Source organism: Orycteropus afer, unplaced genomic scaffold (genome assembly GCF_000298275.1).
Source record: "Orycteropus afer afer isolate SDZICR_OR568_19922 unplaced genomic scaffold, OryAfe1.0 scaffold00323, whole genome shotgun sequence".
NCBI lineage: Eukaryota > Metazoa > Chordata > Mammalia > Tubulidentata > Orycteropodidae > Orycteropus > Orycteropus afer.
Genome location: NW_006921910.1, coordinates 466,466 through 483,525, shown reverse-complemented (window position 1 = coordinate 483,525; position 17,060 = coordinate 466,466). Strand labels below are relative to the sequence as shown.

At 41.4% G+C, this 17,060-nt stretch overlaps 1 protein-coding gene across 1 annotated transcript in view; it reads right to left on the bottom strand.

Moving 5' to 3' along the window:
- Positions 1 to 2,655: 2,655 nt before the first annotated feature.
- The window catches only part of RBM6 (RNA binding motif protein 6), a 21,895-nt gene continuing 7,490 nt past the window's right edge, over positions 2,656 to 17,060 (bottom strand). Inside the window, exons 2-14 of the mRNA XM_007951980.2 lie at positions 16,083 to 16,387; positions 15,531 to 15,691; positions 14,631 to 14,728; positions 13,904 to 13,946; positions 13,636 to 13,717; positions 13,304 to 13,389; positions 12,629 to 12,775; positions 11,036 to 11,131; positions 9,647 to 9,895; positions 8,064 to 8,138; positions 7,253 to 7,350; positions 3,481 to 3,610; positions 2,656 to 2,781 (exon numbers count right to left, since the gene is read on the bottom strand). Of these exons, the coding sequence (XP_007950171.2) occupies positions 2,656 to 2,781; positions 3,481 to 3,610; positions 7,253 to 7,350; positions 8,064 to 8,138; positions 9,647 to 9,895; positions 11,036 to 11,131; positions 12,629 to 12,775; positions 13,304 to 13,389; positions 13,636 to 13,717; positions 13,904 to 13,946; positions 14,631 to 14,728; positions 15,531 to 15,691; positions 16,083 to 16,387 (1,696 nt within the window). The remainder of the gene's footprint in view (positions 2,782 to 3,480; positions 3,611 to 7,252; positions 7,351 to 8,063; positions 8,139 to 9,646; positions 9,896 to 11,035; positions 11,132 to 12,628; positions 12,776 to 13,303; positions 13,390 to 13,635; positions 13,718 to 13,903; positions 13,947 to 14,630; positions 14,729 to 15,530; positions 15,692 to 16,082; positions 16,388 to 17,060) is intronic.

Below are 17,060 nucleotides of genomic sequence, written 5' to 3'. Positions count from 1 at the left end.
AAGTATTTCCCATAGGCCTGTGAGTTCAACCCTATTATTTATTGAGTGGTTACTGCGTTAGACCCTGTGCCAGCCACGAAAGTAGTGATAAAAATAACCCAAGATTCCTGCTCTCAGTAGCTGGCCTTCTGGTCAAAGGCTTCAAGAAACTACCAGGGACATCATAGTTTTTCTTTCATTAAACTAGACTTTATTTTCAATAGCAAAATCTCCACTAAAATTATACACTCAAACTAGGAAAAACTAAGCAATGGACCAGTCTCTGAGATCTAAGCTTAAACAAACACTTCCTTCAGGAAAGATGTTGCTGCCATCAAAAAAGGTCAAGTCCACAGCACGTCATCTTAATAGTTTGCTGCATTTCTTCTTGAGGCTCCCATCAAATCAATAATTGCTTAATGCCCATCTTTCCCAGTGGACTGAGTCCTATGGGTCAACTGGCCTAGTATACTATAAAGCCCAGCAAAAAACAGATAGGCTCTCAAAACATTTACAGTATGATCACTTAATAACTTGATGGTGCTTCTGCCAGGCAGCCAATAACCTGGGCCAATTAAGTACCCTGTACAGGACTCTTCAATAATGTGACCCAAAGCTCACACTAGGCTCAACAGGGTGACACAGGGTTAGAAGGAAAATCTGTCCAGTGGGTTCAGGACAATATTGGACCACACATTCCAAAAAGGATTTTGACTCAGTGAAGAGCAGACAGAAAGTAATGCATTAAAGATGACTGCCAATGCACCTGCAGACTATCAATTAGAGCCAGGACTCTTACAGAGTGCATCTGTCTGGGGCTCAATGGCTCAAATGAGACATCTTCTGTAATGCTGCACCAGTTGTACTAAGCCCAGAACCTGAGGCTCTCAATTCCCAAGCCCATGTGCTCCTATTATTTATTTATTCATTCCTTTTGAAGGTTGTCTCTAATGTTATTATAACAGAAATACAAAATGGTGGCTTTAACAAACTTTTATTTTTCACAGTTTAGGCAGCTCTAGGGGAAGGTGGTGTTCTCTATTGGCTCTGGAGGAATATCCTTCTCTCTTACCAGTTTCTGTTTCCTGGTTCCTTAGACATCTCCATGTGTCTTGTCATCTATTTTAACTCCTATCTCTGCTTACCTGCTTGCTTGTTTAATCTCTTTTGTATCTCAAAAGAGACTGACTCAAAACATCCTACACTAATCCTTAGAGATTTCCACGTGTCCTGTTTCATTCACATAAAAAGACAACCCATTCCCATATGGAATTATAATCACAGGCTTAGAAGTTAGGATTTACAAGACATATTTTTTGGGGACACAATTCAACATACAACAGAGGGTGTGGAGATTTATTAAAGGTCAAGAGAAAGAAATTGTATCTGGACACGGCATTATAAACAATTTAATTCACATTTATCATTCCTATTGCTAGAAGCATCTCACTGGTCATGCTGGCATATTCCCACACCTCACTGCCTATCTACTTCTGAAACCCCCCCCCAACCAAATCTTCCTTAAAAAAACAAAAACAAAACAAAAAACGTACAATTCCATCTTCCTTGATCCTGCCTTACGTATCCAGACCATGACCATAGGCCAGGAGTTGGTAAACTGCAATGAAATCTAGCCTGTTGTCTATTAGTTTTTAAATAAAGTTTGATTGGGCAAGACTACAACCACTTGTTTATGTATTGCCTTATGGCTGCTTTTACACTGTAACAGCAGAGTTAAGTAGTTGTGACAGAGATTATCTAGCTCCTAAAGCCTAAAATATTGACCTTCTAGCCTTTACAGAAAAGTTAATACCATTAAGATGCTCTTGGAAACACTCAGTTCTTTTTGTAAGGAACATTTTTCCTGAGACATCTGCAAACCGTAGTTCTTGCTACTATAATATGTTACCTTGAGTAACTATTTTTTTTTTTTGGTGGGAAAAAAAAAAAAGCCTAACAGTTTCACAGGATAAGGTCCTTTTAATTGCCAAGAATTTTAAAAAAATACCCCCTTCTCCCCCAGAAAAACACCTCATTTTTGATGCAAACTGTGAAATGGTATGAATGATGATCGCTGACAAATGGAGAGAGGGCAAACATCTATTTCAAGAGTTTTAGCTATGGAGAGAAGAGGAGCTGGGGCAGCTAGAAGGAAAGGGTAATACCTACTATGCAGACTTGTCCTGGTGATCACAATGTGTACAGCAAGCACTTAGGAAAAGTTGTCTCACTGCCCCGATAACGGGATGTTAGAAGAGGACTTTGAAAGGTCTAATGAGTAGTACCTAACATATGTAAACACATTCAACCCAGCAGTTATCAAAGAAATAAAAACCACCAACAGAGAAATGCTATTTTCACTGATAAGATTAGGAAAATAGTTAATCTTACTGTACTCATCACACAAGCTAGAGTTCAAAGGTTACCACAACCCAACCATTCAATGAACGTCAACATAACCTCAAACAAGCCCATGTCAAGGGTGCTCCCTCTCTTCTTTCTCCCACCATCAGTGCTACCTCTCATCCATCTTTGGGAGAAAAAGTTAACAAAAAAATAATCACATTGAAAAAAAGTTTATTTAAAAAAGTTCTAGCAGCAAGAACAGTAACAAAACAAAAGGAGATGGACAAACAAAACAAGGAGGTTGTGTCCTGTGGGACTTGTCTCCATTCTTTAATCGAGTTCTTTATACCGAGCAAACATGACTCTTCGCACAGCATCTCGGTAAGTCTCATTGGACTGTCTCTTGCTAGTTCTTCCTGGGGTCCCCACACTGGGCCCCCTTGTCCGGCCTTCAGTCTGAAAAAACAAACAGTGAAGTGGGCTCTATGGATTAATTAGCTTCAGGATTGGTCTTTGGCCACAAACATTTCTGGACCAATCAAAACTAGGACATAGGAAAATTTTTTGGAATTAAACATATATTCAAGATGAGTCAGGGGGATAGTGACACCATGGTTGCAGGATATAGGTTTCAGTACCAGACATATGACAAAGTCTGCAGGAAAGAGAGAAACCAATCTTCCCCTTATCACCTTTTCTAGAGGTTCTTGAAATGTGAGAGGCCAAGACTTTCATGGAAGCACAGACTAACTTTATACCCAAATTTTAGCCGTCAAAGATCTCTGCTCATACCCTCTCAGAGATGCCTTTGTACCCTTTGTTGCTGGTTCTGTGGTCCTTTCTACCAAACGATTCTTTAATCTCACTCTGCCTGAACCCCACACTGCCCAGTGCTAACTCTGTAAGACTATGGTGAGTTGCATTCCAACTTTTTCTGCCCCTTGACACTGCCAATCAAACTGCACAGGGCCTGATATGCTTAGCTATAACCCAGTAATGAAGACAGAAAGCAGGCTCTTGAGCTCTCATGTCCTATTCCAGCAGTACAGAAAGCCCAATTAGAAGGCAGGAACACTGCTCTAGGCCACAGAATGAGAGAAGTTAAAAATATACTCAAAGTTCACGCCACCCCCAACAAGATGGAAACCATTTCACCTCCTCTGTTGAAGCCAAGCCAGGCTGACCATATCCCAAGCCTGTACCCTTCTTCCAGCCAGTGGCTTGCTGGATACAGCTTCCTTTGCTGCTATTGTCGATAACTTCTTTACCCACAGGTTTACGATCACTGCAAAAGAAGCAGACATACTCAGATATCATCACTTTCAAAGTGACTTGCTTGTGAACCTAATAAAAACCTCTGTCCTGGTTCAGATTTGCTTTCTATAAGATATTAAAGAACACCTCTGGGTGCTTGCTAACTATGCACCAGGTTTGTCCTGAAGATACAGAGATGACCAAGACTTGGTCCTGTTTGTGGAAAGGACATGTCATGAATGCTTATAGCACACTGAAGAGCTCAGCCATGGGTATGGGAACAGTAGATGTCTATTATGAGAATACACCAGATGGAACACAAACTCTGAAGGGCATCACCAAAGATGAAGGAATTTCAAGAGGAGGGTACATCTGAATTGGGTCTTGAAAAATGAAGAGTTAGTGAGCAGGAAAAAAGAGTGGGAGGAAAGGGAAATATAGGCAAGGAGGAATTAAAGAACAAAGTTTGACAATCAACCATAGCAGATCGTAAGGGCAGCATTTTCACAGGGAGATAGCTCAGAGGACAGGAATGCATAGGAAAGAAGGACACAGGAAAAAGGTAATCACAGGAAAGAAGTGTTACATTGTGGGGATTATAATCAATGCCATGAAACAAAATGTGTATGAACTGTTGTATATAAAATGAATTTGCTCTATAAACTTTCACTCTAATCACAACTGGGGGAGGGGTAAGAAAAAAGTTTACCCAGGAAAGGAGTGGCAGGAATTAACAAAGGTAAGTATGCTTGGAGCCAGACTGAAAAACCTTGAATACCCAAGGCATATCATGATTTTTGACTTCATCTTTCAGGCAAAGAACTCTGGAACCCAGCATTCCCTTTAGGGCAGGTATACATTCATGAGAGGTAAGTGACAGATTTCTGCTTACAAAGATTTTTGGTGGTAGATTAGAGAATGAACTAAAAAACGGAGGAAGCAAAGACTGTAAGTAAAAGGCCCAGTTTGGAGGTGAGCTAGAATGGGGAGCAAAGAGCCTAATTAGTGGAGATAGGAGGAGGAGAAAGGAGGAGGATTGGGTTAGACCAGATACACCGTAATGCTGTAATGTTACTAATCTGGACACAAGAGGTTTAAGCAAGTCTGGACTCCCAAGAGGAGATTCCCAGGAGGCAAATGGAAACACAGATTCGAAGCTCAGGAAACATATACCTGGCTTGGGATGGGGATGGTACCATAGGATTTGTTAGCCTGTTGGTGATGCATCTTAATAGCCCAGACCAGAGGGTCCGGCACCAAGAATAAAGGAGCACTGAGGGTAGAGTCTTAGAGAACACCTGGACTCATCCAGAAAACAAAGAGCAGCAGGAAACATGACTCAGGAGGGGGAGAGCCAGAAGTAGTATTCGTGAAGGGTGCTGAGAACAGAGAAGGGTCTTTTTCTGCACCCAGAGTAAATCTTGTCCCAGCTGGCTCAGGGCTAAGGTAGCTTTCCTCCTCCTGTCTAGGGCTGACTTCTTCACCTTTATTGTATTCCAGTGTATGTCAAATTACAATGACCCAGTGGGATGTTATATTGATTTGGTAGTCCTATTCTAGCACTTAAAAATGAAAACAGAATAGTCTGGAAGTAACAGAGTTCACTGTATATGGCAAGGAAATACTATTCCATGAGCACTTTTTCACACACACACACACACCCCCTTTGATTAGTGGGCCATGAAACAAAATATATCTTATTGTGAGCTGTGGTCATATAAGTTGAAGTGCCAGAATTCCAGACCCTGTCCAGCCTCTTGGTGGCCTTGTTCTCGCTATCATTCCGCCTTCCCCATATGTACAAACTCCTCTAGTTACTGGTTCCTTTGCTCATAAACCTGCTCAAGACCTCTCACTGTAAATTACCACACCTCCTCCTCCCGCTCAGGTACTCTCTTGTCATCCATTTCTCCCTTTCCTTTCAAGGCCTTTATTGGCTGTTATCATCTTCCCGGTCATCCAATAGAAACCTGAGTATCATCAGTTAACTTCTCCCTCTCCTCAGACAAACTACCTGATCACCAAGACTAGTGGATTTGGTACCTTTCTCTAAACCACTTCCTCATACTCACAGCCTTTCCTCAGGCAATTATGACCTCTCTCTTGAATGAATCACAAACTACTGCCTTATTAGTTTTCGCTACAAATTTGTTATCCACAAGGTTACCAGTCTGTTAAAAATGCATAGCTATGATCACTACCCTGTTTAAAAATCATCCATGACCTATCACTGCCTTTAAGATTGTCTTAGCACGGCATGCAAGGTGACAGCATATCGTTCAAGGAGTATGAACTTCAGAAACTGGCTCTGTCTGTTGGCCAGGCCTCACCTCCTAATGCAACAACACACCCAGAACTTTAAGCCCAAGCGATTTGCAACTCCTCAAATGTGTCATGAGCTCTCTCTTTCATCCATGATGTATACATAGTTTCTGCTAACCAAAACATCCTTTCCCTTCCCCACTGGATTTCTAAGCCTTTCCTATTCTATGTTCAAAGATGACCTATATGTCATTTATCTAAGTATTCCTTGCACTTAGTGCAGTGCCTACATATATATAGTGGGTTAGCAACAGATTCTACCTAACTCTGCGCTCACCATTTAGGAACTAACTGACTGGAAATAAGCATAGGAGGCTTGAGATCACACATCTGTATCAGCACCACCTACTGATTCAGTATCCTTGTGTGGGAATGGAGGTTCATTAGAGAAAAATTCCAAGAGTGTTACATTCTTAAAAGCTCTATAGGAGGGTACAGCGTTACTGATGAGGAGAAAAAAGATTCCCGACATGGCCACTACTCCAGCCCTGGCTTTTAGAAGGTGAACTAGCCACCCAATCCTCTATGCAAACATATATAGTCCCTGTAAAAATAGGTAGTCAAAAGACTGGGTTAGCTCACAAAAACAATGTTCTACATTCTACTTTGGTGAGTAGCAATTAGGGTCTTAAAAGTTTGTGAGTGGCCATCTAAGATGCAACTATTGGTCTTTCCCTGTCTGGAGCAGGGTGAAGAAAATCAAAGGACTAATTAACCATGTGAACCACAGCCTCCACTAGCCTGAGACCAGAAGAAATAGATGATATCCAGCTACCACTACCAATTGCTCTGATTGGGGATCACATAGTGGGAGAAAAATGTACGGCAAAATTAAACATCATAAAACAGGACAGATTTGCTGGTCTGATAGAGATTGGTATAATCCCTGAGACTATGGCCCGTAGACATCCTTCAAACCTAGAAGTGAACCTATGCCTGGAGATCAATCATCTTTTAGCCAATCAACCATACGAGACCAAAAGAGCAGTACTCAACCAAAAACAAAGTTCAGAAGGCAGGAAGGTGCAGGAAAGGAGGACGAATGGAAGTGGGGAACCAGGGAGGAAGTGAGAAGAATGCTGTTATATTGAGGGGATGGTAACTGTCATAAAACAAAAAAAGTGCATCAACTGTTGAATGGAAAACTAATTTGCTCTGTAAACCTTCACCCAAACCACAATTTAAAAAAATGAAAAAAGGCTAGGGTGGATCTCATGCTCAATGAGCTCAGACAGAACCTACTTTTGGTAACCTCATTTCCCCAAGGGAGAAAGGAGTAGCACAGCTAGAGGAGGAGGTGATTTCACCATTGGCTTCAAGACTTAGGCTGAGTGAAGAGTTCCTGGCTTACCTGTCAGTGTCCCTGGCGTATTTAATCCGTTTCCGTTCTGGAGAATCAAAAGATTGGAGCTTTTCCCTGCGATCATTTCCTCTTTCTTTAAACTTGCCCTGTTGGTTAAGCACAAGAGCAGACCTGAGCTTCCCACTGGCAAAGGGTGGTGGTGGGGAAGCTTGATCTCATTCCCGTTATTTCTTAAAAGAATGTTCAGGTGGCATACCTCCTGGGATCTTTTGCCCCTTCACACACAGTTCTTAAGAAGCAGTGACTTTTCTGACAAACTGGGAAGAATAAGCTGGCATGCTTGGCTCAGCTGTCCTTTCTTCCTCTGAGGGGCAGGTGCTCTCCAATAGGCCTCCACAGGCAGATTCTTCACTATCACAGAAGACCTGCCCCAGGCTGTGACCAGGTAGGTACATCTAACTACTTGGTCTAGGCAGTAAGTTTATTTGGCTGTCACACTAAGCTACTTCCTCTAACTTAGTTGTTAACAGTAAAACATGCTGTTTTAGTGGCCTTTTCCAATACCCTCCCCATGCCATTCCAAAATTTTTTCAATTGGTTCAAAAGCTGAGAAAGAGGAATGCTATTTATTGGGCTTACCCGGAGAATCCAACATGTTTTTTTTTTAAATATCATCTTTATTGAGGTATAATTTAGAACAACAAAATGCAACCATTTTAATGTAGTGTTTGATGAGTTTTGAGAAATGTATATACCACTTTTGGACCTCTCTATTCTGTCTTCTTGTAATGAAGGGTCAGCATAGCCTACCAAATCTACTACCATAAAGCAAAAGGAATAAGAGGTTACCAAAGTTTACCTCCCGTTCTCTCCTCTCCAGATAGGCTAGCTCCTGTTCAGACTGTTTAATCTTCCGGTGTATTTCCAGGTTTTGCTGAGAAGAGAGGAGGTTCCATGAGTACAGATTTGGGGAAAAAGTTGACTATGGGCTTTTCCTGGTGGCTGCTTTAGGTACACAGTTCCTTTCATTGACCAACCCTCCTAAATAATCTCTGCATTCTGCAAACAACAATTCCTAACCATTGGTCTTGCTTTAGGTTCACTAATGGGAGCCCAGGTTCTAATGCTGGCTTGTCACACAGATTAGGTGTCCAGAGCAACTACTGTACAGAGAGGTTGATTCTCTGCACTGCATCACTACAAGGAAATGACAGGTGCTACAGTCCACTTCCCACTGTCCTAGGGCTAGTTCAGTCTATACATTCAGCAGATCTCTGGCTCCTATTTCCTGATAACTAACTATCATTTATCTCTTTAGTTATTTATTAGCATTTTCACCAAAGTTGAAATTCAAATGTGTTAGTCTGATGACTCAAAATCACAGATGGTCAGAGGGACATGGCAGCTAGTCTGTTCCATGGGTTATCAGGAAGCGCGTCTTAGAGTCCTAGAAGCTTTGCAGAGCCTCCTCAGAGGCAGGTGGGAGAAGAGATATGCATACTACCAAAAGCAGAGCTTCTCAGCTTTCAGCTACATAAGACTTCGGGTTGTGTTGAGTGAAGTCTAACCCCAACCTTTTCACCTGGTCTTACAATATTTCCAAAAGAATGAGAGTGAAATAAATTATACTGAGAACATGGGTCCATCTAGGGGCTTCTCCTGTCCACAATTTGGCTCCTTGGTTAGTATATAGAAATGGGAAGACTGCAAGGGAGAACCACTGCATATTAATCTGACACCCCAAGAACAGCTGTTGTGCCATGGCTTATACCAGTAACTCACTACATGAACAGATGGCAGAATTTGACCCACCTTTGGGGAAAACCAAGGAGCTCTGGTGGTGCAGTTTAAGGAATTCAGCTACTAACCAAAAAGCTAGTGGTTCAAACCCATCAGCCAATGAGCAGGAGAAAGATGAGGCAGTCTGTTTTTGCAAAGACTGACAGCCTTGGAAAAACCTATGGGGTAGTTCTACTCTATCCTATAGGGTTGCTATGAGTTGGAATTGATTTGGTTTTGGGTTAGGAAAAACTGCATACTATCAGAGCTGGATGAAATCATGTGAAACACTAAGTACCAAAGAGAAAGGGCTTATCTGAGGTCAAATCGTTAGGTTAATGGCAGAGCTAAGGTAGCAAATGCAGGAGCTTCCTACTCCACTACTCCTTCTCCCCTGCATTCAGCACATCCTCCGCATTTGGTGTTCCAGCCACAGCTGCGCTGTCTGCTTGGGTTACACAGTGAAGCTCTCTTTAAGGCAGGCATAGCCACGAAAGTAGAGCAACTCATGAACAAAAAGTGGAGGAGCAAGTCATTCCTGAATTCAGTGATTTAATTCTGGCACTGGGGATGATGTAGGCTGAGAAAGATTTTTACTTCCTGCAATCCTCATAAAAAATAAGTTTCAAAGTTTGAAAGGTCAGGGCCCCTTCCCCTTAATACCTTGTGCAGGTCTGAGAGCTGCTGGTGTTTGATGAGAACTTCCTTATTGGGAAACTGCCTTCTGCAGAGCAGACAAGCTAGTTTATTCCAGTCAGTGAGTTTGTCTTCTTCGCTCTCCTTTTTGGTCAGCTCCTCCCGGGCTGTGCGAGGCTGTGGGGGAGGGGTCTGCTCCTCCTCCTCCTCCTCCTCATAGTCACTGTCTCCTCCATATTCACCCAGGAGACCAATTAGTGGGTTTACCACCTTAGGCTGGAAGGAGGAGGCCAGGGATTAACAACAAACTCAACCTGTATTTTGGGGCCTGTTTTTTGGATATTCTGATACTGGGTATCTAACTGCTTTCTGTTAGCTGAAATAATGAGAACTGGGTTCAAAATGGGCCCAATGGTAGATCACACTGCTCACTTGTTGGATGGAAGCAATACAGCTGGAGTCTGACTTCATTCCCTGGCCCACTGAGATAAGCCAGACAGGTTCCCTTAGAAGTGACTCTAGCAACAGAATGGTGAGGAGAAGGAAGAGAAAAAAAAACTGGCATAGAAAACAGGAAAAGAGCTAAAAAGTTACAAGTTACGAAGAGGAAGAGATGACAAACACTTCCAAGTCACTATGATCTACAGAGGAAAGGAGATAGCTATATCATAATATGGTTATTGAGGATGTGAAATTATACTGGATTTCATCAAGGCCTCAAAACTTCTGTAGCAAATGGGATTTAGGATGGGGACTAAAAGCAACTGAAAGATAAGCACTCAGGAAGATAGACCCAGTTCCTGAGTAAGGTAAAGTCAAAGGCAGGGTTAGGATAGATGTACAATGAGCTGAATTACTCATGTGGAGTATGTAGAGTATTCATCAGTAGCTTACAGGAATTATTAACACATGGTCACTGGTCTACCACCAATCAAATTGAGAAAAAATTAAGCATGGTCACTATTGTTATGTATTTGTATTCAATTAGAATCATCTGTGATTAGATTGAGACAATCATTTCAAGGCATGTGAAAAGTGGGAGCCAATGTTCACTCTGGGCAGGAAGGCAAACAATAAAATTTAAAATGACCATTCATGCACTCCACATCTAAAGGATTCTTATGCAGCACCAAAAGACAGGAAACATCAGGAACAGGAAAACTGGTTTCCCTGCCGTTTAGAGAAGAGTTAACAGGATCGAGATTATATTAATAAGGGCCAAGCATTCCCTGGTCTGGTGGGAATGACGCAGGTAAGAGAAAGAGGACAGGGAACTTCCTCTAGATTCTCCAGCAATATTCCAGGAAAGTTGACCTCATGCTTATACTCAAGAAGAGTGAGAAGTCAACCTTTGAGCTTCCTTTCCCACCAGAAACCAGCCCCAGCCCCAGCCCAGGCCATGAGGGGAAGACTTACTGGAGGGGGACTCTCTTCCTTTTTCACAGTGGGAGGCAGGGGCTTCTTAAAGACATCTTCTGGAGGCGGCTTCTCCTCACTGGCATTTTCCTGAAACTGATCAAAGCCAGAGGTAATTCTTCTATGATATTCATAAAAAATTGGGTTAAGAGTTAATCCTTTTGAAATGAGCCGATTTTCCAAATCTTACAGTTTATAAAGTATCTATTATGTTGCTATAGTGATTTCAAAATAAAGAACTTTATAAAAAAATTAACATTTATTAAATATTGAAGGAGGAGCTCTGGTAGCATAGTGGATAAGGCACTTGACTGCTAACCAGAAGGCTGGTGGTTCAAACCCACCAGCCACTCCTCGGAAGGAAGATGGGACAATCTACTTCCATAGTGACACTGCCTCGGAAACCCAAGGAGGGGTCGCTATGAGTTGGGTCCAACTCGACAGCACCTAACAACAATAACAACAACAACAACATATATTGAAGGAGGCCTGGTGGTACAGTGGTTATAAGTGTTTGGCTGTTATCCAAAAGGTCGATGGTTTGAACCTACCAGCCACTCCATGGGAGAAAGATGGAGCAGTCTGCTTCCATAAAGATTTATAGTCTTAGAAACCCTATGAGGCAGTTCTACTCTGTCCTATACAGTCGCTATGAATTAGAATTGACTTGATGGCAGTGTTTTTTTTTTTTCCCCAAATATTGAGTGATTACCATATATCATCAGATGAGGCATTTATATGCATTATCTTCTTTAGCCTTTACCATATAGCCTTTCCAGATAAACATTAATATCTTCATTTTACAAATGATTAGGAATAGGGTTAGAAAGATTAAGTGGTAGAACCAGAACCCACATATTAAGCCAATATGACTCTAAAACCTAAATTAAGAGAGACACACACATACACACACATATTTATACTCTATATTTTGTATACATATATGTACTTTCTGTGTGTCTCTCTCTAAATATATATAAACAACTAGCAGTATTAGAAGGTGGGGAAAAAAGGTAAGTTATAAATTGAATCACAAGAAAATTTATCCATTTTCACTAATGCATAACTGGTATTAGGATAAATCAATATAATCCTTTGGGAAATAATTTGATTTTATATCAGGAGATGTAAAAATGTGCATCATCTTTGAGCCTTAATATAAAGAAGTCATTTTAAAGGAAAAACATAAATAAAATGCTAAGTGCTGCATTATGACAGTGTAAGATTAGAAACTAGAGATAAGGCAGGAATAATGAAGAAAATGAGAGCACAAGTTTTACTGTGGATTTTTACAATACAAACATTAAAAATACTTAAACACAATATAAACAAAAAATATGAAATGGGGGTCCCTGCTATAACTATACCAATGGAAATGTGTCCACACAGTTAAGCACTGAATAAAGCAGATATGGAGAGGTGAAAATGCGTGGTGCTGGGATCTGAGCTGAGTCACTGTTTCACTTTTCATTAAATCACAGTACTGTTTCAGCAGCCTTTTGCCTCAAACCTGGATCTCCTCTGTACATGACCCCTCATTTTGATCTGTGATTAACTGCTATAAAGACAGCAGAGACTCATAGGTCCTCGTACCTTTGTCACACCTCTGTCTTTTTTCTCCTTGCCATCTCTTTTAGATGCTTCCTTCTTGCCACCTGACTTTCCTTGGCTGGTAGGTTTCTTTTCCTTGATTTCTTCTTCCTCAGGTGACCCAGGGTCCTGGGGCACGTAGACTTCTTGCTGTGATACACATAGAAATAGGTAAAGTCTACAAAATGTTTCACATGTCCAGCTAATTTCAAGCCTAAGAAACACAGTTACCTTATGAGGGAAAGAATAGCTGTCTGACTCACAAGCCTAGAGTCTATGCCAGAAAATCTGAAAACTCACTTCAGGAGCCCAGGACACATTCAGACCACCCAGTGTTCACTTTTCCAAGAGCAGCATCATTCTTACCTGTAATGCCACAAGGCATCGATTTTCCATATAGGCTACAGTTAACAAAAGGGCATCATCTTTAAAATCCACCTGAATAAATAAAACTCAATACAAGAGCTAGCCTTTTAAAAAACACCAGACTAAACATGAGGTATGCATAGAGAAACAGAACAACTACCTGGAATGGAGAAATATTCAGTTTCCATAGAATAAAACTTTTCCACTTTTGATGCATCCAGAGAACCCAGGAACAGAAAATTCTCAAAGTAACAAATTATGGATCTTTTCTCAAAAGAATCACTGACAAGGTAAACAAAGCCTAAAACTCACCTGAGTGTTGGGGTCATAGTAAGTTCCTGCCAAGGGGTCATAATAGTAGCCGGTAGCAGAATCATATATGTAGCAGTCAGATGATGCTAGAGGAAATGAAATCAGAGGCGTATTAGTCCCTGTCCAAAAGTTCTTACTGGGGGCTTACCAGAAGCAACCCAAAAACGAGGCTGGCCAACGAAATGGCCAAAGTACCCGCAGATGGTGCACTCTCTGGATGAGCATCCTCAGTCAATGGCGTTTCTTGCCAACTTTGTGACCAGACAGACTTCAAGTAATGAATAGCAAGTCAAGCCAAAAAGAATAATAGAAATAAAAAAAAGATGACTTACACTGCTGTCCTTGTCGATTTGTATCTGAAGACCAGTCTGAATTTCTGCCACTTCCCCTCCTATCTCGAAAATATTTTTTACCCTATCACAGAAAGGCAAGTGAAAATTATAGAACTTCAAAAGCCAACTAGCCAAAAAAAAAAAAAAAAAAAAAGTCAACTATCTAAAAGCCATTAACCTTAACAATTACCCACTAGAGAGAATTCAAGATCACTCCTTCAGTAACTTGAGGATTTTAACAGAGCACTCCTCAGCTGTTAAAGCTTACCTGATAGTAGTGCATATGTTCAGAATGGTCCCCAGAATCATTTCTGTAACAAACAACACAACATGTCATGAGCCTACTACCAAAAAGCACTTAAGGAGTGAAGAAAATTACCCAAACTCTACAGATTGACTGAGAAACTCTCTTTTCCCCATTTTGAAGGAAAGGAACCAATGCAGGTATCAAGTAAATCCAATGGCCCAGAGACTCCTGAGAAGAAGCAGTAGAATTTTTACCAAACTGTGAGCCAGAGCCATAAGCAATCGAGCAGAGGGTGACAGAGCAAGATCTGCCCTAACCCTGTAAGCTACTTGGCCTTTCTGATGTGACTGCTTCCAGTTACCAGTCCTGGGATGAGGAGTGAGGAGTAAAGAGGAATTCAATTTCCCAGTGCTGTGGGGTATGAACAAGGTCAGGGCAGTGGGAGTTCCGGATAGCATTTTCTCAGGATTCCAAGGGGTAAGGATGCATCAAGAATTTTCTGTACAGCCAAGACTGTACCATCATTTGGGTTCCAAAGATACTGGGCAGTCAAGAAGATTAAGGACTAAAGCATCTACTACTACTATTTAAGAAACAAAACAAAGAAAATGCATAATCACATATCTGAAGAACCTCATAATGAGAGTTATCACGTCTTACCATTGCTGTCTCTCCAGCCAGGAATGGGAGTTTTCTCACAAAAACTCAAGTAGGGGCAACATAAGGGAGCCTCACCCCTCTGCCTTACCTTCGTTTTCCAGTGGCCAGGTTTACAGCTACCATCTTCCCATCAATGCTAAAGGGTGGATCAAGATTCTGCAAAATCTTCACTACACGCAGAGCCTCCTGGGGAATCAAAGACACACTTGAACCCAAAGAGAGAAAAAGCCATGTTCTTTGAGAGAACTGAGTATGGGTTTTTCTTCAGAGAAGAGAAATTAATTAAACATTATGTTCTAGTCACAATTTTAATAGTAAGAGCACACTGGAAAAACAGGCAACTCTTAATAAAGGACTGATGAGAGAGTAGACAGATGCCGAGTTTATGGTACAAATTTGAGAAATTCATATCCTCTTCTCTTAGACTATAACTGTCACATATCAGATCGGGTTTACAAAGCTCCTTGTGATTTTTGAGCTAGAAATCTGAGAAATACCATTGATTTTCAGTACTATCTTCATTTTCACAGAGAAGGGTCCCACAGCTAAAAATTCAAGTCATGAGAATCTATTAAAAGTGATACTTTATACACAAAAAGAGGAAATGTTCTGTTATTGTCAAATATGAAACTGTCTGTGGCTGGACAAAACAACCTTAAAAATTTAGAAAATTCACTAAAATCTTACAGGGTTCAGCACTCATATTTTACAAGACTGCTTCCAGTTACCAGTGCTTGAACTGGACTAAGTTTACGTTTTAAACAGAAGTTATAAATGACACAGGACAAAAATTATACTGGAAAACTACTCAGAGTTCTAACTTACAGGGAAGTTACCTCATCTGAGTGAACATTAAACAACAGAGAGAACAACAGGGGTTATGTTACCAGATTGCACATGAGAATTCAAATGACAAAGAAGTCTCTCAAGCCTTCTTGAGGGTTCTACAGCCAGCTGTCCCTAGATTATCAAGGTGGAGGAAACTCACCGCATGAGAGTCGAGGTCAATAAAGCCATAGGTGTGGCCCATAGGGCCAGTTCTGTTCTTGATAATGCGGACATTGGCAGTAGTAAGGTGGACGTAGGGCTCCAGTACTTCCACTATCACCTCAGGTGGAGTGGAACGATAGATGCGTTTTAGCATGATTGCTGACAAACCAAGCATAAATGGGAGAGGAGCAAGGAAAGAGGTGAATTTTTGAAATCACAAGACCCTGACTGTCATTTTCTACTACAGATGACTGCAGATGCATTCTTTGGTAGCAAGGTTAGTTCTATAAAACGCTAGTCAAATATTTCACTTTCCTTTTCACATCACTAATACGTAGAAATCTAAAATCATGACTTGCTGAATTGTACAGCAACTTGCTATTTAGAGGATATAGATTCCTTCACCTAGTACAAGAAGGCCCACAGAAAGCAGTGGTCCATATAGTTAGGCTGAGCACCAATCTACTACAGTAGAGGGAACCGGCAGGTCTCTAGCTACAACAAAGACTATCTATGCTCCAAGTGGCACATGCCCTGACAAACCACTTACTTTTGCTCTCTCCATCCTGGCGTGTCTCGCCAGACCATGGCTCCTTCTCTCGGTCTCTTCGGAAGGCAAACCCTTCCCTTCGAGAAGGAGGCAAATACCTTTCTGTTTCTCTCTTTTGGTGCCCCAAGCGTGGTTCTTGTCCTTCTTCCCGCTTCTTGGATTCAAATTCCTTATCAACTGGTCTTGGGGGCTGGTTGGGCTGTTTTTCTGATAGTGCTGGTATAGATGTTTTCTGAAGTTGAGGGTAGCTTATTAATTCCTGCTTTACCTCTGTAACAGGGAAACAGAAATAAAGGCCCAACAGGCTTTATAAAACAAAACCAAACTCACTGCCATTGAGTCGATTCCTACTCACAACGACCCCCTTTGGGTTTGTGAGGCAGGAAATCTTTACAGAAATAGATTGCCCAGTCTTCCTTCTAAACAGGCTACTCACACTCACACACATACACACACACACAATTGCTGAGATTTCTCCTTAAAAAACAAAAAACCAAAACCCAAGCCTACTGCCATCAGGTTGATTCTGACTCGACAGTGATTGACTGGACAGATCAGAACTGCCCCATAAGGTTTCCCAGGCTATAAATCTTTATAGGCACTGACTGACTCATCTTTCTCCTACAGAGTGGCTGGTGGAGTCAAGCTTTTTGGATAGCAGCTGAATGCTTTAACCACTATGCCACCAGAGCTCCTTGAGACTTCTCCTTATCTGCTTACCAAATACTCATACTAAAGTTCTTTTGATATTGTATCAGGAATATAGGTACAAAAAGTTCCCCTGCGGGGGACCAGGTTTGCTGGTCTGAGAGAGCCTGTAGAACCATTGAGACTATGGTCCCTAACTGCCCTTCAGGTCTTGGAATTGAACCTATACCTGTGGCTTCCAGCCAAACAAAAGACAGGCATATGAGTTGAACATGTACCTGAGGTAGATATACTCCTTGGAGAGAACAATCATGGGAGAAAGAAGGGCTG